The sequence below is a fragment of the Parambassis ranga genome, chromosome 17 (assembly GCF_900634625.1).
Source record: "Parambassis ranga chromosome 17, fParRan2.1, whole genome shotgun sequence".
Classification (NCBI taxonomy): domain Eukaryota; kingdom Metazoa; phylum Chordata; class Actinopteri; family Ambassidae; genus Parambassis; species Parambassis ranga.
In genome coordinates, this window is record NC_041037.1 from 14,527,977 (window position 1) to 14,549,260 (window position 21,284).

Here is a 21,284-nt window from a genome sequence, read left to right on the forward strand (position 1 = left end):
AGCCTCTCTGCTCCTTTTGCAGACACATCCTCTGCTTGCACTTCAGCTTCAGTGTTGTGGAGCCAATTATCTGATCATCACACTGTGTCCCCCTTTCTGCCATCACCTTTGCCCTCTCTCACTTTTTTTTATTATTGTTATTGTTATTATTATTGTTGTTGTTATTATCATCACATGCTGAATCATTCCTCTGCCTTAAAGTGGCTTTGCACTAATGTTTACCCCTGCTGTATGTGTCTTCTCTAAGTGCCTGAAGGTCTCAGTCCATCCTGTCCCTGCTTCCTCTGTTTCTGATAATCAGGAGGTTTTTGAGGGAAAACATTCCTTATTGTTGTTGTTGTTTTTTTATTACTGAACTGTATTTGTAATGTCAACATGTTGAATACAAGGGATCACTGTTATTTCCAGTATATCGGTTCAGCACTGCAGCTGTTTATAGTTTGTGTACCATTCTTTTCGTGACAATCTTCAGTGAAATGCGCCTTGTAGCTCTTCTGCCTCCTATAGATTATCTGCAGTGCACATGTCCAGTTCAGTTATTGCATGTATATACAAAGGCATATATGAAACCCTGAAGCCTTGATATCTATATATGTTGTGTGATCTATTATACTGTACTTTTGTAAAAGTGCTCGACTTGTGCTTTTTTGCCATTTTCTCCCTCAGGTTCATTAACTTTATTTGTGCTGGGAAGATTGTGTACTCTATGCAAAGAGTAAAATACTGGCCCTTTATAATGAATTAGTTGAGTGTGTATTTGAATATAGCCTCACAAAGCCAGCCTTCAAAGTTTACCTCACTCCAAAAAAATACTGTGTTTTTAAGAGGTAGGCTGGCTTCTGTCAGGCAAAACTTAGTTAAGAGATGCTAATAGAGTAATTGTGCCTTTGCCCATGGGGAGCCTCCCCCCTATGCAAAACTGATTTCACTTTATTACTGAGTAAACAATTTATTTGAAAATTTTCTCACTTTGCCTTATCTGGTGTTCTCCTGATACTGTTGTACTGTTATGGATTAGTATGCCTGTAGCAGAGGGAGAGGTGGAGTTTCTGTTGCCTTTTTTTGGTGTGTATGCTTTCGCACAGTCTGGAGATGTTAAAAAAGTTAATGGGCTTTCATATTAAATAAAGTGAAATTAATGGTTGTCTGTGTGACACATTTATTTTACTAACACGATGAACAGTAGTTTCTCTCCGTGTATTGTTTAGTATTACATTACTACAAATGTAAGGTAAAAGGTTTGTGGTAAATATCTTGAGCTCTTTACCTCTGTGACACCTATTGTTGCAGATATTTATGGCATACATGTAACAACTTAGTAAAAAAAAAAATAAATATATATATATATATTCAGAATCAACATGAATGAGGTGGCTAATGTTAGAAAGTGTTAAATCCACGGTTAACTGGTCACTCATGTATACTAGCCTTGTTTTTCATTTCTGTGGTTGTGTAGTCATTTTGATGATGTCTCCTCCCGGTCGTTAGGTGGCGCTGTGACAGTGTGAGCTCTGTGTGCGCTCGGATGTTGACAGGCCTCCTCTTGCTCTGTGGCTTTTGCCACTATCACGTTTGTGCTCACCCCGTCTAGAACTTTCCTGTCACTTCAGAAACACTGTCCACATCCGCAGCAACAAACCCATGGCAACCGAACGGCAAGTTAAACCTAACACATGAATGACATTATTTTATGTGTTCACACCCGTATTTCTATCTAGCTAGTTAACTGTCGCTGTCTTCTTTCGCTTTAGCAGCTTCCCCGATAGCTACATTGACGAGGATCCACAGAAAGCTCTGGAGGTAAATATTAGCTTTAGCTAACCATACACTAGCGGCTTTATTTGATGCCTAAGATCCTTCTCTAGTTATAATACTAACCTTACATTTTTTCTGACTTAGTCTTTTAGTATGGGAACGGAGCTGTATCAGTAACGTGAATGTTTCTAGTGTTAGCACTGATTTTAAAACTGTAAGCTAGCTCGGTTAGCTAAGGTTTCTCGCAAGCTTAACTTTCCTAAACCATTACATTCATATGTTATGTAGACAGGACATTTATGTTTTTATACTGTACCACCCTTAAAACGTGATAGTCGTGAGCACATGTTGAGTGACGTTAGCAAAGGATGTTGCAGCATGGCAAGCCAGACGTGTATATATATATATATAACGTAAAAGAATGTTATTTATTAGTCGTTGTTTATCATTTGCACACTCTTGGTTACTCCGCAGTCCCGTGTGAATAATTTCCATTATACCTAAGAATATTCCGGCTACAGACAAACTGCAACAACCTTTGCACGGCACGTTAAACATGCACTATCAACACTTCCGCTGTTTCAGTTGCCCGAGTTACTGAGTAATCGTTGCTTATAAAAATGTCTGGTGGTGATCGATAACCACTCAGTAATGTCCACTTCATTGTCTGCATATGATTACTGTAACTTTCTAACAACTCACAAAACTCTTAACAAGTTTGAACAGTATCATAAGCTGTCCATGTTGGCACCATCTCTTTTCTTTCAGGCTATTAATGAGGCCTTGCAGGAAGACACTGACAATGCAGAGTGGTTCTGTCAGCGTGCCTATGCCCACATACTTCTCAAAAACTACAGCTGTAAGTCCTCGTACTACACGTGCTTGTTAATGAATGTTAAACTTTTTCTAATCAGCGTTCACTCAAGGAGTTGTATGAATCATTACTTCCCTTAGTGATCCAACATGAATGAATGTGTATGTGCTTTATAATGAGCATGGTGGCTTCTGTCTACAGGTGCTGCTGATGATGCCAAGAAGGCACAACAGATAAAACCCAGCCTTCCCCTAGCTTTTATGAGAACAGGGTGAGCACCATGAAATGAATGAAAACTATGTTTCATTTTATACACAAAGTTTAGCTTATTGTGTTATTGACTTTTAAATGACTTAAGTTTTTGCCTAGAATCACTTATCTGTATGTCTGGCTTATTTTCCTCTTACAGAATAGCAGAGTACCACCTGACCCACTATGAGTCAGCGCATGCAGCTTTCACCCAGGGACACCAACTGGATGGTGAGAATGACCCATTTGGCCCTTATATGAGTTTCACTATCTCACCCCTTACCATTTACTGTTTTCAGCAGTATCTTGTCTGCTTCATTCTCCATTTAAACACTCTCCATATTAAATACAATGCAAGTTTAAGGGATATAATGTAATTATTTATTGGTTTAGTACCACCATTTCTGGTCAAAAGCTTAAACCATTCTACTAAATCAATGTACTAAAGATTGTATTGTATGTAACACAATAACATAATATTTATATTGTTACATATTTGTAAGAAACTTTGAGGTTATTCAGTTAATTCACTGTTTTGCTGCCATTGTCATGTCTCACAATGTTTGCAATGTGGTGCAAGATAAGGAGTGCCCTGCTTTATATTTTCCTGCATATCAGTCAAATAGTGTAAAAAAAAATTGGCAGATATTTAAATGCTATTACGCGTGTGGTACTATATGTATCACTGCAAACAAGACCCACTTTATAACTACAGTAGCACTGTGGTTGGGGTCCTGCTAATACAAGTGGTACCAGGTATTTGGTTGCTGATGTAAGTTGTAGCTGTTAGAGTCATATTTGGGGTTTTGTTGAACCAAACGCACAATTTGCTACAGTAAATGGACGAAGCAACAGCTAAATGTATTATTAATGCTTTATTTATTTATTTTGATCAATTCTTGGCATCAGGATCATAAATAGTCATAATGAGGTCTGGCTTTATGGAGCCCTTAAAGACGTCAAATGAGGATTTCAAACAGTAATGAAATAATCCACAACACTGGCATTAGTCCATGCTTGTTGTACCTGTTGGCATTGTCTGTCTTGTCCAGGACTGTTATTGTTTTGGCCTGTCATGGCATCTGAAAGGCTCTTATTATGAAGAGTTAATTACGGTACTTGTTATATCTTAGAGGAAATACTTAAGTGTGATTTATGTGCCCTGCATTAAAAGCATGATGGTGCAGCGGTCATCTCATGGCAAAAAGGTTCCTGGTTCGAATCCCGCTGGAGCTTTTCTGTATGGACTTTGCACCTTTTCCCTATATTGGCATGGGTTTTTTTCCACATTCACAAAGATGTGCTTGTTGGCTTAATTGGGAAATTTAAACTGGCTGAAGGTGTGCGTGGAAGTGTAAATAGTTGTCTATCTGTGTTGCTGAAAAAGGTTTCTCATGAACTTAGGAAGAGCAGGATGGAACTGTGGCGGTGGCAGACAGATAAAGAAAATATGACAGCAGTACTTTTTTTCATGAAATATGTATTTCTGGCCCAGAGTCCTCCATTTAGATTAATTCTTGTAAAGAACGTGGGCTCTACCCTTACTGGGATACTAATCAGTTATTAATTTGCATCAGTCATGTGAAAGCTTAAAGCAACATTTGAACTACAGCTAAATGTTTCTGGTCTGCAGAAGATGTTAAAGCAAATGCAAAAGCAGCATTACTTTTATCAAGGAATCATTTAGTTGATGATTGATTTGATATCTTTGCAGACATATTCCTGTACATAGCGACATAAAAAGACATACATTGAGTCCTTTATTTGGTTGACCCCCATAGGACTGTAGTAGCAGTTTGACAAGTGGTCCATCATGTTTCTTTTAGCAGCAGTCAGAGATAAATCATGGATATAGTGGGGAAATAGTACAGATTAGTCTCAGTTAAAACATGTCCAGCACTATACACTATACAAGTAACAATATTTATCATTTTTGCAGTTTCTGACAAGACATTTGAGGTCTGGATCAAGCGGTGTGAGGAGATGATGGGAGGTAAGTACATCACTGAAATGTCTTGAGATTAATTTTATTTTTTATTTATTAAGACCAGTATTGCAGTTTATCCATATTTGTTGTTTTTTGGTGTGTTTGTAACTCGTTTTTACACACTCGTTACTCGTTTTCACACAACAATGCAGTGGGCAGTTGTAGTGCAGGCACGTTTTAGACTTACTAACTCTGCTGTATTACTCTCTGCTTTTAAACACAAAGCTAAATGGCACAGTCAGGGAGCAGATCCGCCCATCTGATCAAACAAATGAGTGTGCACACATCCATGAATCTACAGTATGTGTTCACAGTGGTCTAGGCAGAGCTGCTTAGTCCAATAAAAGATGCATGCCATGTCTCCATGGTGTGTTTCTGTTAGCTGGTGATGCCTGGGCCCTCTGGATCATCTCAAGTAAACAGGAGCATGAGTTTTGACAAACACGCTTCACACCCGCATGCACACGTTCTCCCAGGAGCAGTATGATTCATCAACGTTAACGTTGCTGATGTTTGAAAGCCCCCGATGAGACCCAGCCCCTTCATAAGCCTGCTCACAGACAGTGCGCACACAGCCGCTCACACCAGGAGCATTCACTGTTTCTTCTGGAGACAGTGTGTTTACCAGAAGCCAGCACACATGGCACCTGGTTATTCTGTCACATGTGGCACCCCGCATGTATCCGAGCACAAAAAACACAGACGCACAGCTTTTTTCTCCTCTAACAGCACCCCCCCCCTCCTCACAGATTCAAACGCGACCTCATTAAGACAACATTAACACGCCTCCTATCATCTCATCTCTCTCTCTGTGCTCTCTCTGTGTAATGAAGTCAGTGAATAATGTATGATAGCATGCTGGTAAACGGTGTTCAGGCTTGCTTGGGCTCACAGGGCTTTTAATGGGCGTGGAAGGACCAGTAAACAAACTGGTGGCAAAGCAGAGCATGTGTGTCTGTGATGGGGCTTATCTGTCTGCTGAAACTGATACATGTCACAATCCCTTAGTGCTTTGCAGTAGTTACATTTTTGATGCTAAAGTTCAGTTTAGCCAGTTAAGGGCTGTATTAAATGTGTCCACATACAACACACCCAGTTTTTTTTTTCTCTCTGCAGATAAGACACCAAACGGCGTCAACAGGGTGAGTTTCTCTGCATGGCCACATGGGGGCATTGTTGTACTCAGCATCAGTAGAGCCTTGCGTAAGCTTTGGACCCAAAGAAGGAGACCTTACTAAGCTTCTTTTGTTCTTGTTATGGCTTTTTTTTCTCATTTGTGTGTTTTTCTTTCATCAATTGACTTTTTTAACATGTCTTTTTCATCCCATTATCTGGGTGGAATGACCCAGCAGACACCAGCTGTTCCACCTCTAAAGTAAGTACATAAATGTGATATCTAGCTGTCTGTTTTTAAATTGTTCTTTATTTATTAAAAAAATTATCAATCCTCATTGCTTGAATCAGGCTCATTTTCTCTGATGATAAAAATATGTCTAGATGTTAATGAAGGTGGCTTTTTCCATTGATTCAGAATTCAAATTTCCATATTTCCAGATTTATACTCAAAAGGAAGAACATTATTAAAAATGAATACCCGCAGTGTTCTCCAGTCATTTAAAGTGCCTGTGTGTTTTCTTTAAGGCATGACTGGTACCAAACAGAATCTCAAGTCATCGTCACAGTTATGGTGAAAAACGTACCCAAGGATGGTGTGTCTGTCAGCTTCACAGAAAAAGAGGTATAAAAACACAATTGAATGCAGCATTTAGGTGAAGAGAGTCTGTATTTTCTATGATGGTGTGTATGTTTGAGTGCATGGAACAGAGACGGGTTAGCTCTTGGGTGTTTCCTCAGGGGGGCCCATTAGATGGGTCTCATACACACCTATATACTCACATACACACACACTCTCCCCACGGACCCAACTATGCCTCCAGTGGTGCCTTGTTAACATTGCCCCCAAAGTACAGATCTAAGAACAATTTACCCTCCCCAGCTTCTCCAACCTCCTAATTGTCTGTAGATGGAAGGCATAACTGATCTAGGATCAGCTGCAGAGCCCTCCGGAGACAATACTCATTTCTTTCCCTTTTTCTCTTTTCCTTTCTGTCTTTCCAGTTTTTTCCCCCCTCTCTCTGAGGGGTAACTGCGGGGCACTCCAGGGAACGGCTTTGTCTTTCCTAATAGAATAACAAACTGAGTTTACCCCATTTCAAAAGAAATAGTTCAGTCACTGTGAATCACACAGCCACTTGTTAAGCTCCTTTTGTGTGGAAAGTACAGATAAGTTCATATATTTTTTACTAGGTCAGTACATACAAAAGAAATTAAAGATGAAAGGCATTGGTTCTAGTTACTTTCCCTGGTGACTGAATATGCAGCAGCTGTATACATACAGACAGTGCAGGAACTCAGCTAGAAATGAATATTAAGGCTTTGATAGTTTGTGAAATTGCCCAAAAGCAACTTCAGCTAACTTTCTAAGCTTTTATTCCCAATGAACTACTTTTTACATTCATTTGGTCACAAATCAGAAATGTCAGCTTTTAGTTGTTGTTTCTGGTTGCAAGGGACTGCACATTAAAGAAATGTGTAACTGAAATATTTTTCCTCAAGACTGTCTAATCGGCTGTAGCTAAAGCTATGTCCATCCAAACCAACAAGCCACTGTCCTACACAGTCCCAGTGACTGACAGGATGTTACGAGCTGTCTGACCCCTGGTCACTGGTCACTCTGTGGCTGAAGGGGACAAGGCAAAGAAACTCCTGGCCGTCACATCAGATGATGATTTTCGTTGATGTGCTGACATCTTCGCCCCTTTCTTTCTCCTAAGCTTTCCTTTTGTTTAGTGTGTTTTGATTGCACTTAAATAAAATCAAAATATTGATACAACAATATTCACACATGGATTGCTCAGTATTTATCAGCAAATATTTATCTAATTCCAAATTCCATCTAGGGTAATCTGTTATTTGTGTGTTCAGCTTTCTGCCAGAATACAGCTGGCATCAGAGGAGAACTACAGCCTCAATCTCCACCTCCTGCACCCGATCATCCCCCAACAGAGCACCTTCAAGATCCTCACCACCAAGGTAAATGACTTCCAGCTTACTGTGTGTATAAGAATCAGAGTGCTGGCCAGATGTTGAAATCACCAGGTTATTTAGTGTACAGTATATGTTCACGTCCACCTCCTGGTTTTCGTGTTTAGTGCTTCACAGGATTTTGACAGTTCTGTCAGATATTTTGATGACGTCTTTGATGAAACGTATTATACACATCAGACCTCTATGGTTTCAACAGCTTATAGGTTAGGTTATACCATAGTGCACTGCGAGGTACATTGAATTGATTGTTGTCCTGTCTGCAGTTGCAGTACCTGCAATTGACCAACACTCAAACTGAGGCAACAAACTGCTTAGACTTTCTTTGAATAGTGTCTTAAAGTTATAGAACAGTTAGGACATCTGAAGGGTACCCCCAAGTTGCATAATCTGTTTCATACATTTACTTGTATTGGGTGTTTTCAATGTTTTTCTCCTCAGTAAATTCAGCTGTAGCAGAAAATAATCTGTTTATCACTTTAATACATCTCTGAACTGAAAAAAGAGGAAGAACTGACATTGCTAGGTCCAGTAAGTGCTTCAGCTGTTTTTGAAAGTCATTGAATTTGCTTCCTTCATTTGGAGGACTGTATGTATCCTTGCCATGCCAGTTCCCTTTTAACAGTAAAGGGCCACAGTATTAAACTTCAAGGAACATGTTTTATGTTGCTATAAAGAGAATATGATGTAGTAATGTCACACTTTGGAGAAATGTGGGCGATCTGCTGCTCTGAACTGCAGTTTCAAAAAGAGCATCAGCAAGTATGCAACCTTCTGTGTATTTAGGTTTTTTACTGTCTTAGAAGGTGATCAATAATTACATTTTGTATACATTCATTTCTGTTGTTAAACAAGATGATGAATCAGCTGAAGATCACGTTTAAGCAGATTACTGAAATTATCACTGATCATTACTCAGGTCACCTCTCTGAGATCAACATCTTAATCTCTTCAATAATTTAAAGCTATATAATGTAGGCTGTCAGTACGTATAATTCCTTCATGCTGGTACGCTCACTGTAGCGCACGTAGAAATGGGAACATCCACTCTACTCTTGGATACAGTTCACTTCCTGTGGAGACACAGCATAGTTCAACTGAGCACACATATGCTTAAATCCTACACATATGTTACACACACACACTCGCACACGCTCCTCCAGCTGTAATCATATCTAGTGATAAGACCAGCTCAGGACTCCAACCACAGTGACTTACGGTGGCCCTCTATTCTAAGCCTGCACTGATTATTACTCAAACAAGAAGCTGCATTACACCCTGCAAATTCATTTTCCTCCCCTCTGGGTCAACCTGTTTGTGTGTGTACATGTGTGCTCTACCTTCTCTCATCGCTTGCTTCCAGCCATCTAGTAAAGATTATTCAAACTCTTCCAGTTTGAGATGACCAAATAGTGAAAGGTGCTGGTGTTCATTGCATGTTTAAAAGTAGAGAGGAGCTGTCCGTCTTTTTGTTCTGTCAGTTTTTTTGTAGCAAACTGTAAACATGGTTATTTCTGCTTTGAAGGTCTACGGCAATTACTGCAGGTTTCTCTGTATGAAGCTGTTCTTAATAATGACAGACTGGAAAGATTTTGGAAAGGCACGTGTTCCTCCAACATAAAAAATATCCAGTGGTTTGCAGAGAATATGCAGTATGCATAACAGACTGAACCTGCAGTCAACAGAATATCTTTGTTTCACACACATGCAAGACTACTATCAAAATGTTGGTGAAAAAACATTGAGACTACCCTCGGCCCCTGTCACAGAATCAAAGTGTTTCCCTGAGGTAACATGAATGTTATATCGGCTGGCCACCACTCTTCTCCACATACAGCCTGCCAGCACAGTACATGTGGATCTAAAACTATAAAATATCATGGTTGTGACGTGTCAGGCGAATGCGATCAGAGTAAAATATTACTGAGGTTGGCCTTACACTGCTTGTGCCTGAGACCAACTTTGAGACCTTTGTAAAAAGCCTTCCTTACATGTCCAGAGGTGACTCTGGACATTTCTTTGAGACCTTTGGACGCTGGGTTTGATAGCTGTGGAAATGGCTGTTGGATGTTCACTATACCCCACATCTTATTTTTTCATATGCTCAGATTTATCAGGGCCAGATATCAGAATACATCTTTGACCATGAGAAACTGGCTGAAAAGCTTTTTCAGCCTCAAAATAACAGCCAGCAGTGTTGGGCATTGAGGTCACCAGGGGAAGTTAGGTACTTAGACCACAACCAGGTACTACTTTCTCAACAGCCTTGATGACTTGAGTCTCTGATGGCATACCAGATGGGACACTGTCTTTAAAAATGTTGCATTTGGATGCTGATCACACCAATGGCTGTGTTGAACCATCCATGCTTTGCTTCAAGCCAATCTGAGGTACCACTCAGACAGCTGTCATGACACAATGGGAATTTAGTTATTTCTGTAGTTGCACCATTTAGGAATGACTAAGAAGAGCTCTTCATGGAAGCCTCAAACAATCCATACTTGGCTGCTAGCTACGGTCTGATCATTTTGAATGTGTTTACTTTTGGAAAAAACAAAGGTAACCAAGGTAATGTTTGTAGAAGAGTGTATGATCATATATGATACTTGTGATCCAGGGCTCAAAACCTAAAGCATGTTTTTATTTTGATTGTTGACACTGCTACAGTACAAGTACAAGTTAGAAGTGGTCATAATCTAGTGAAATAGTACATCCTTATTGTTTTACCTCTTCTGAAAGGTACACTGTACCAGGAAACTTCACCTGAGTTTGCCGGTAGAAGAGCTGATTGACACAAGGGGTGGTGTCATATGCACCTGTCTGTTAAATGGCTTAAAGGTAGGGTAGGAGATTTTGAAAACTCAGTGAGAGTCAGCCAGATTTCGAAAGTAAACACATGCCCCTTTCTCTGGGAGCTCACCCTGAAGCCACGCCTCCCAATCACATGGACGTGCATTACCTGAAGACGAGCTGAGGTCTGTGACTTCGGCCATCATGCACGTACCTCTCTGGTGCGCGCAGAGCAGGAAGAAAGTGACAACCAACCAATACTCCGAGCAGGGTCCACCCGGAGGATTGGCTGATGTTTTTAGCATTTTATAGCTTCCACAGATGATTAATATTCTTCGTTTTAATGTAAAATTGCCGAACTAATTGGTTGCTAACAGATTGTAAAGAGAAGTTACGCTAATTTAATAAAAAGTGCATCAGAATGAAATCTCCTACCCTACATTTAATACGCTCTGTGTCAGCTGATGGTCCCCACAGGCTTTCCTCACACCTCATAACTAATAGTACTTCATCTAAGCCCATATAACTTGAAGCTTGGCAAAATGGGTTGTGACTATCCATCTTGAGCTTTGTCAAACTCTTAACATTGATTTGCTTGTTTGCAATCCAGCCAGCTCTTGTTCAGGTGCAGCAAATGTTTTTCATTCATTGTTAACAAATTGATACAGTACAGCTTTAACTGCAATATAGGGTGCACTGTTTAATTGAAAGGGATTATTGCACCTCACTTGTTAGCTGAATGAGCTTTCACTGCTGTATTTGTGCAAACTCTCCTGTGACAGGAGTAAAGAGTTTAGGCATATTAGCTGAGAATGAAGGTTTTTTTTTTGATTACATCCAATTTATGGCTTTACAGTCTGGTTGTACAAGCACTAATTTAAGCTGAGCCTCAGTTTGGAGGATTGGAGGTTTCTCTTACAGCGTCTGAAGAAAATTATGTGTGATGAGTCAAAATCACTTAAAATTAAGGTGGAGTTGCAGAATTTCATATGATGAGAACAAGTTGTTGGTTGTTATTCAAATGTTTTTTGGTGTCTTATGCTCCTGTCACAGGTTTCTTAAAGCATGGATGTAAAGGCCCAAAAATAGGTTTCACACCTTTTTTAAGCTAACAATGTAACACACTGATGCTGTATATTAATAAAAGTTCTTGTTTTAATTTGAGGTCAGATGTGCAGGGTCTTCCACAGACTCTGTGTTGTGCAGTCTGATGAATGGGCTGCAGGTTACTTATCGGACTCCTTTACCACATCTGAGTCGCTTTTGCCCCAATAAAACAAATGTGAGCCGCACGCAACACATAGATTTATAAAGGCTATTGTTGCTAAGAGTTCTTCAGCACTGTTAAAGGTGATTATGGGCCTAATGAGTAGGGAGGGCACTGTAGACTAATTAGTGTGTATTATAGAGAAAGTGGGTTAATGAATGAGCTGACTGAGAGTGTGCTGATTCAGGGTTTAGACCACTGTCAGGTTTTAGCCTCTGGATCAAGAAGCAGGTTTTGTGCGACTTTTTTGTATTCATTAAGAAGGGTTTTTTTTCTGGGTATTGATCGGTCAGATCTTGTCAATATGAACAATATAAAACTCTGCTCACTTGTTTTAAGTCTTGTTTATTCTGAATCTATTGAGGCAGCTGTAGAAACGACTTAATTTAAATTCAACTTTGTTATGATAACCACTTATTTCCACTCCTGGTGGACTTTGCATACCAGAACTAATGTTTTTACAGCATCCTGAATTACTCTTTTTTGGTACCAGCTCACTCACTCTTGGATATGGGATTGTTAAATATGTAAGGATTATAGTTTTGTGATATGGACTTTTGCAAATTTAAACGAGAAAACATCCTTGCTCATAGAATAGGAGACAGATGACCTTTATTGAGATGCACAAAATGTACACAAGACTGCTACAGTAGAGGAGAGAAATGGACTAAAAGTGTTATTAGTACAGATGATAAAAACAGGAAAGGTAAATTTAGTCATCAGAAGACAGAACGTGTCCCTGAAGCCTGTTGTGATATTAATATTTTCCCTTTTAACAGACTTAAAAAAATGAGGAATTTAGTGAAAAAAATCAATTTGTTGAGGAAACCCATGAGATGCTTTCTTCCTAAAAAATACATTATCCCTGCTGCTCTCTATTCTCATCAACATATCCATGATCACAGTGAATGTCTGCAGTCCCCAGGTTGTATGTTAAAACTGTAAGGTTTTTTGAGTATATTGGAAAACAAGTGTTAGACATCATAACCCTCCAAAGGTACTCTATTGTGTCAAAATTGAAATCCCCAGACATGCTGAACCACAGAACCAATAGAAGCAGTCATGGTAGTTTATTTTATTTTACAGCAGGGCTACCATGGGAATGAAAGGGCATTGCATGAACATAGGTGCTGGAAAAACATGCTGCAATTTGTCAAAGTAGCAAACGTCTGTGGTAAAATGTTATTTGTAGCATTGCATAAACCTGATGGCTATATTGTGTGCATTATATTCACTGGTTACACTGTGCTGAATAGAAGCTGACCTGCACAGAAACTGCCCCCTCTCAAAAACACTTCCTCTCACTCACTTTCTCGCTTTTCCATGGCAACAGCAGACACTGCATACCAGAGGTGCACGTGGGTTGCAGCTTAAACAAGGGCTCTGTCTTAGAGAGACTGCAGCTGAGGATGGTCTTAAACTCCCTCTCAGCTCTGTACTGTGTTACTGTTTTTTTCCCACTTTCTTCCTCATTAACCTTCTTTGTCTTTTGTTTGTCAGTCTCTCCATTGCCCCCTCATAGACAAACACGCAGTCTGTCTTTCTCTCTGTGTTGTGCTGATATGAACACAAACACCTACCTCTAGGATAACAAGACAACCCTCCTACTCTTTCACAAAGCCCCGACTGTTCCCTGGTCCAGTGGGCTCCTCGGGTACACATGGCCCCTACACACACATAAAGCACCCAGTGCATAAGACCTCAGTAGTAATTGCAGCATTCATAGGTTTAAAACTGGCATTAAAAGTCCAAAGACTTTAAAACCTCTGTAGGTGAAAATGTGTGGGCACATTTGCACAGCAGTGTGAGAGAGCCCAACAAACTGAGAGGCTCTCTCAATGTGTGTCTCATTTAAATATTTTGGAGCCGTTTCCTTTTTTTGAAGCCAAGAAGCCACTGGGGGATAAAAACATTCAAATGAACAACAGCATCAGCAAATCAAGTTTCTCCAGATTGGCATGCATCCCTAATGAGCGTTTAAAAAAAATGCACTGCCCTCAGAGCTGTTAATTCACAACCAACGTCGGTCGGTCTGTCTCAGTAACGGGCTGCCCTGCACTCTTTGCTCCATAGTGTTTACGCTTCATCTCCTCGCTATCTTTAAAGACAACTTAGCAGGGGGAAGCTAAGCTGGGCGTGAGTGTGTGTGCACACACACACACGCACAGAAGCTGAACAGTAATCTTTCAACACACTTGTGCCATTTAAACTATGCATTCGCTGTGCGTTTGTGTACGTGAGTGTTGTCTCTAGCACATTATCGTCAGAGCGACCTCCTCCTGTCCTCCATCACGACAAACATTCCAACCGCAGGGGTCACCGCGACAACGGGGTGCCAATTACACACCAGTGGGTTTGATCAGAACAGACGGCTGACACACACACAGCGGCGTGCACACACTCAGTGCAATTTTGAATGTACGCTTGCTCCTTCATTCAGCTCCAAACTCATCTCTTTTCGGCAAATAGCTAAAGTGGCGTCTCCCCTCTTTAATTTGCATGCCTGTCAACGTCTAAGAATGTTTATATGTATTTCATTTATGTGTCTTTTTAGCTGAGTTTGTTTTGAAATCCGCAGGCTTCTGAAAAAAGAGGGAGAAGATGCTGGGTGAAGAGTCGTGGGCAGGGAGTGGGGGGGGAGTCGTGGGGGGGTTGATGGTTACAAACACATGCGACAAGCATCAAGGGACCACTATGCCCCTCTGTAAATAGCATGTGTGTGTGTCCCCACATGTGTGTGTAGTGCAGTATTGTATAGTCCAGCCCCTGGGGTCCTGTGGGTGGTGGCCCCTGATTGTGGCTCTGCTGTCACATCCCTTTACAAGCCATCGCTTTGGCTGTCATACGCTCAGAAACACACACAGAGAAACACACACGCAGCGCCTGGCCTGCCATGTCCTTAAACGCCAGGAAACACAGATGTGGCAGCAGATTAATGTTGTATGGCCCAGGAGCACGCATAGAAGCACACACACTTGGACACACACGGAGCCTCGGCTTGAGTTCTGTCACAGTTAGCGCTGCAGAAATATTCCAGACAATAAATGGCACCTGCGGCACTGGCTGGTAATTTTGAGGTGATAACATTTAATTTGTTTGGTCTCTGGTCCTTTTCTCCTCTTCTTAGCTTTTGTCTCTATATAAGACTTTCCATGGTTTTCAACAAATCAGGACAAACATTCCTCTACTACAGCTGTTAAGTTGCTGCTTGATTATAAGCTTTCTACTAAAAAACTGTTTGGACAGATGCTAATAAACTTTCGGACACAATGTGACGGTCGCTCTGTTGTGCTCTGAACACTGGTATTTCGGATTGTGCTGTTCTACAACAGGTTGCTGACAGTGTACAATGCTTGAGTGCCAAGAGTGTGTAAAATGCCACTGTGCGCTTTGACAAATACCTGCACAGCCATAAAAACAAAGTTTGAGCCTGCAATGTAAGACAGACTGGGATAGTGTTCGAATTCCGTGATGTTTAAAATAATATCTGAACTAATAATAAATAATGTCTAAACACATGATTTGACAATTCTCAGATGTAAGTGAGAATTACAACCACTATCATCAAAGCAACAATTATCTGAGTACCATTTTTCAGTACATCATCTGTTGGATTTAACACTTTGATACATATGTGAGTCTTCAAAGCACCGTGGGGACCACTTTACCCCAAATACATATTAATACATATTAATCTTATCAAACAAAAGCTGATGTGACAAATGGTGAGGTGACCCATGTGATCAATACCTTTAATAAGTCAGCCTACAAATAAAATCCTGTAGGTTTATCATAGGAGCATCTACTCATATTACTTCAGCATTGCTTCTGAGAACATTTGTCGACTAGTAGCTGTCAGCAGGTCTCTGCAGTGCTATGACGTTTCCTGTTAAGGTTTTTTTTAACAGAACTCATTGAATATTGCTAAACGCTTTGCTACCTGGGAGCGCTAATTTATCTCTGTTAGCGGTTTTAATGTGCTGTAAATGTTGTGCTGGAACATATGCTGAATGGTCACGCATGTGTGATGGTGCTCTTTGGTGAAGAGTACAAATGTTAAAAAAAAATGATTCTTCTGCTGTAGTGCTTGTTTTTTTTTTTATCATGACCATGGCTTCTTAACTTTTTTAGACATTTTCTAGCTTATACTTCAGAGTTTTGATCCATACAGTACGATCCATTCGCTGTTATGATTCTTGAATCACCAAAATAATTTCCGTCTTTTACAGGTTTTTGCCCTGTAGCACTTTGTGTTTGAGTCCTTTTTTCTATGACATGTTTGATACTCTCACCCTGTTTACTGCAAAAACCTGGCTGTGCACAAAAAAACTAATTTATGCGTGTTGTCTAACCTCATCAGAAGGTTCTTCTGAGCGGCCACATTTGATGGCGGGTTGAAATGCTGGTCACCGTGGTGAGGGGTGAGACAATAAATTATTTAAATTTGAGTGAAATGATGCACATTTTTAAACAGTCTCTTGGTGAATACATCCAGCATGTTGCATAAAATTTGAAGGAAAATATAGAGAGAAAGAAGAGAAGCCAGGGTCAACGTGCAAAGCTTGTTGACGTTGAAAATTCCGCTTCCAAAATGTATAAAATGGTGGGATGCAAGTTTCCTTTTTGACAGACACTTGATGCATACTAGCCCTTTATGTGTATGCAAGTGTGTGGTATGGTTAGATGGAGATGATGGCATATTATTCTCAATGGTCCTTGCAATAAAAGATGCTTGAAGTTTATGTGATATTAAAACACATAAAAAAAGAATCTTGTCATGAGAACAAAATGGCTTTGGGGAAAAAGCAAGGCGACATACTCTATAGAGACATGATAATGAATAATTTGAGCAGTAACCTCTATTCTCAGTGGAGATCTTCTGTTTTTAGCTCTTCAGCCCTTTGCAGGTGAGCCAAAAAGTTAATTTCGGACACTGCACAGATGCCTCGCTGTGCACAGGGCCCTTTGTGCAGCAGAAAGAGCTGACACATACCAAAGTGATCTATCAGTGTACCGCTGCTCGAACTTGCTCGTCACCTTGATGGAGAAGCTAGCAGCGATCATACTGTCTTAGTTTCCTCAATCTGCTCCCCTCACTCATGCTCCACTCGGTGCCAGTCACCCTCTCTGCCTCCTCGTCCCTAACCTTGTCTACCTCCTCGTTCTCTCCCTCTTCTCTACTGGCACCCTCATAAATGAATCATCACATCGCCCAGCAGAGCAGAAATGTTCCTTAATTGCACCGACATCACCAGCTCTGTCTTTCACATGCACACATATCAAAGACACACACTGCTAATGGGTGCAATTGGGGGGAGGGGGGGTGTTCGCTGCAACTCGCGTGTCTCGCTGCTATGTGCCCTGTCAATGCAGCTCAATGTTAAAAGCATGTGTCCATGTCCTCTCTCCACTCATTGTTTTCCTCCTCTACCATGTTCTCCTGGTGTAATGATTTGGATCAGATGCTGCTGTGTGGAATTAGGATCTCCTCTGCCTTACCCCCCCCCCTTCCCGTGTGCCGTCTCTCACACTGGCCCTCTGGCTGACAGGCATCTCGTTAGTGCAGTATGTCTGTCAGTGAGGTTTGAGATTGAGCTGTGCCCCCGCATATCCCTGATGTCTCTCTCTCTCTCTCATACACACACAAACCCATACACATTCAGAGGCTAAGTTGATGATGGTTCTGAACAAGACGGTCTCCCTGGCCTCAGTAATGATCTGATGTCCTGTATTTTTAAGATGTCACTCTAATGGAAGTGTTATTTTTGTCCCACGCACCAAAGGCAACCATTTTGTTAAACATTGTTATCTCCCTTTTTTCCCCATCTCGCTCCTTCCACCCCTTCTCTTCTGTCAGGTGGAGATCAAGATGAAGAAGACAGATGCCATCAGATGGGAAAAGCTGGAGGGAGAAGGACAGGAGTCCAACATCAAACACTTCAATCCTAGTCAGTCCACAGCTTCGGCATTTACACTCTTTCCTCCAACTGTTCTCCTGTCTCTGCTCTCATCACTCTGTCTCTCCCCTTCTCCCTCACCCTCTTATTTCTCTCTTTGTGCAAAGATCAATATAAACTCCTGTGTTTGTCTGTTCTGCACTAAAAAGAGAGTGGGCAGTCAAACCCTGCTAGAGTCTTTCATTAGTCTGACGGCGAAAGTAGGCAAGGAGAGGGAAAGGTATGACAGCAGAATATGACTCAGTGTTTTAGCCCACACATTCCTATTACTGACAGGATTAATTACTTATGTAAGTGTGTGTGTGTGTGTGGAAGGGGGAGTAAAAGTTAAGTGGGCAGCCAAACTATTTTTTTCCAGCTGACTGTCTAGAACACCCTGTTTATCAGTGCCTGCTTATAACTTGGACTGCTGTTACATTAAACACGATATTTGACATCTGATTTTGCGGGCTCACATTGCAGCGTGTCCACACTTGGCCTGAATCTGTCTACTGTTTGCGTCTGGTGCTGTATTTATGTAAATCTGCATCTGGATTACATTTCTCGCACTCCCTCTCCATCTCTTGTTGGGATTATAGTGGGTGGACTGCATCTAGAAAATATAGAAATCAAATGACAATGTGATTCTTCGGGTCTGAGTTGAATGAATCAGTGGCCAAGTAAGCGAAATTAATTTTTTTGCGGTGTAATGTGATGGTAAAAGTCAATGTATTTAATCAGATTGAGTTGAAAAATTACCTTGAATATTTATGGACATGTAAGTGTGACATGAATGTAGTAATCAGTTTGTTTTAGACCATACAGTCATTAAAAGGCTCTAATTAATCTGCCCAATCAGACGCTCGGCTGACCTAGTCTCAGTCTGTAGTGAAGTTACATATGACCAATGCTTCTGTTTTGCTTTAGATGAGTACCCCTCATCATCCCACTATACATGCAAGTGGGACAAGATGGTAGTGGACTTACACGAGGAGGAGAAAAATGAGAAGCTGGAGGGAGACGCAGCCCTCAACAAGCTCTTCCAGCAGATCTACTGCGATGGCTCAGACGAGGTCAAGCGAGCCATGAACAAATCCTTTGTGAGTATTATATTTATATCAGTATAACAGCTCATTCAGTAGATCTATCGTTTCACAAGTGTCAAATAAAGTGCTTTCGTTAAGGAAAATTATGCCATTTTTCAACCTTCTTCCTATTAACTATACAAACTTTCCACTCACTGTCTCTGTTGGGCACATTCAGGTGGAGTGTTGTCAAAATAAGGCATCCCCACCCCCATAGTTTTAGTAACCAGACCCGCACTGCAGAGAAGTCAGTTAGTTGTGCAGGTATTTGCCTGGTAATGGTCTTGAGTTCAAGAATTCATGATCACATATGAATGTGTTTTTTTTCTTTTTTATGGTAGCAGTTGCAGTTTATTTATAAAAGACAATTATATTGCTAAGCTGTTCACATGAATGATGACAATGAGTATTCCACTAGCAATGCTGCAGCTGCGAGTATCACCTGCTTCCTGAAACAGAGGCTGTAAGCTACAGTCGCAATTATAAGAACAAGTCCCAGGTTGAAGAATATGTAACGTTCCTTTGATTAAAGCATAAACAGTCAGCCTTTATTTGTCTTTTACACAATTTAAACCGAAAGGAGTAAGTCATATTCAACCTTGACTAGCGCAGCAGTCTAGTTAATGAGAATCTCTAAGTGTACTTAGGTGTGAGGAAGGAAGTGGGTATGATTGCAATTAAATGTTGATTTGATTAGTGTGTATCAACAGTCTGTTATTAACAATGGCAGAGTACAGCTGGCAGTGTTGCCATCATTTCTATCATGTAACATAACACTGGTGGAGTTTTAACATTCCTGTCAAATAGTTCTTCATTTGGCTTTAACATCTTAGATCACAGGACCTTTAGGAGAGTAAAGGTCAGCTTACATGGAAATCAGCACTCTGAATTCTTTGACTTTTCAGCTTATTAAGGAAATAGAAAGCTAAAAACGACTTACTAGTCACCTTGTTCTTTAATATTTAAAGGACCAAAGACGCTGCAGCAGACTTTCTAAGCCTTAAGAATTTTTAAGCAGGGAGGTGTTTCATAACTGTTAATGAAACGATGAACCACGTTTCCCCCCCTGTCTTTCTTCCCTGTGCAGATGGAGTCAGGTGGTACAGTGCTGAGCACCAACTGGAAAGATGTGGGCAAGAGAACAGTGGAAATGAGCCCACCGGATGACGTAGAGTTCAAGGAGTACTGAGCACCTCCTCCCCTCTTTCTTCTGTCCTTTCTGTCCCCCTGTCCTCTGTTTATCACCGTCTTTCTTCACATCTGTCCATCTGAGCTGTGGTGGGAGTCCTCCTTCCTCTGCACGCCTCTACACTTTTTTACCTCTTCCTTGTGTTGTTGCTCTGGTGTTTTCACAAAGTGCAAACTCCTACAATCACCCCACCAAACCACACATGGCCTACTCTCTTTCTGCAGTAGCTTCTAAGGGGTCAGTTTATAATAATCGGATTGATTTACTATTTTTTTTTTAGATTTAAAAGGGAACTGTGATCTGGATTAAAATTTGCCCTGAAAAGCTTCAATTCAGCCTTTTTTCTCTCCTGGTTTTCTGGAAGAAAATAACCTCCACAACCTTTTTATTTTGGAGCCTTTTATCTTGCAGTCTCTTCTAAGCACTTGTACAAGTTGCTCAAAAGTAAGCACAGAGATGTTTAAATGCTATTTACGAATGCGTTTCTTGGCTCATGCATATTTTTTCCTGTATACTTGGTATAAAGTCAACAGCAACACTCACAAACTGACTTGCCTGTAATCTGTGTGACATGGCAGCCTGTGGCTTAGCACCAGTCGTTCCCTCAGTGTGACTCAAGCTTCAGTGTAAATAAAAGATTTGTTGTTTGGCTCACAAACATTGTCTCGTGTTTTACAGTTTGTTGTCCCTGGCAACTGTTGTGGACAGGTTTCAACGTCTCAGCAAAGATCGGTCAGACGCAAAAACAGCAAAATATTATGATGGAGAGCCATGGTCTGTGGTTATGTGTTGGGAGCAATAAAATATATAATTGGTATTACTGATACGAGTTCAGGTAGTCCAGACATGGTTGACAGCTTGAGGGTATGGTTTCCGTATTGCGGTTCACTTGGTATCAAGTAGAAGATCCTGCAGGCATTTGGCCAGCAGGAGAGGACACAGCCCTAAGGTGATGCCGTGGTTTACTCTGGGAGGTGTAGGAGTGCAGCAACCTTCCCTGTTCTCCAGCCACATGTATGCGGCAGCTGTAACTGTGAGGGGGCGTCCTGCCGAGGCAAGAGAGCATTAATATGGATCAGCCTCCTAACCGCATCATCAAGCCTCTCA

General features: G+C 40.9%; 1 protein-coding gene across 3 annotated transcripts; it reads left to right on the forward strand.

Annotated features, from left to right (window-relative positions):
- Window positions 1-1,526: 1,526 nt before the first annotated feature.
- sugt1 (SGT1 homolog, MIS12 kinetochore complex assembly cochaperone) lies at window positions 1,527-20,835 on the forward strand. Of its 3 annotated transcripts, none has more exons than XM_028427961.1 (13): window positions 1,527-1,655; window positions 1,752-1,800; window positions 2,524-2,614; window positions 2,771-2,840; window positions 2,979-3,049; window positions 4,758-4,811; window positions 5,922-5,947; window positions 6,155-6,180; window positions 6,447-6,543; window positions 7,791-7,898; window positions 17,825-17,915; window positions 18,831-19,003; window positions 20,076-20,835. In XM_028427961.1, exons 1-13 carry the CDS (start codon window positions 1,642-1,644, stop codon window positions 20,175-20,177), a joined length of 972 nt encoding a protein of 323 aa, XP_028283762.1. In that variant the 5' UTR covers window positions 1,527-1,641; the 3' UTR covers window positions 20,178-20,835. The 3 variants fall into 3 exon arrangements, with proteins under 3 accessions (XP_028283762.1, XP_028283763.1, XP_028283764.1); XM_028427962.1 differs by having other exon boundaries at window positions 6,158-6,180; XM_028427963.1 differs by having other exon boundaries at window positions 1,543-1,655; window positions 1,755-1,800.
- Window positions 20,836-21,284: the final 449 nt, after the last annotated feature.

Coding starts and splice junctions, on each gene's coding strand:
- sugt1 (XM_028427961.1), top strand. Junction 5,948..6,154: donor CACCAAACGGCGTCAACAGG/GTGAGTTTCTCT, acceptor GGAATGACCCAG/CAGACACCAGCTGTTCCACC. Junction 7,899..17,824: donor TCAAGATCCTCACCACCAAG/GTAAATGACTTC, acceptor CTCTTCTGTCAG/GTGGAGATCAAGATGAAGAA.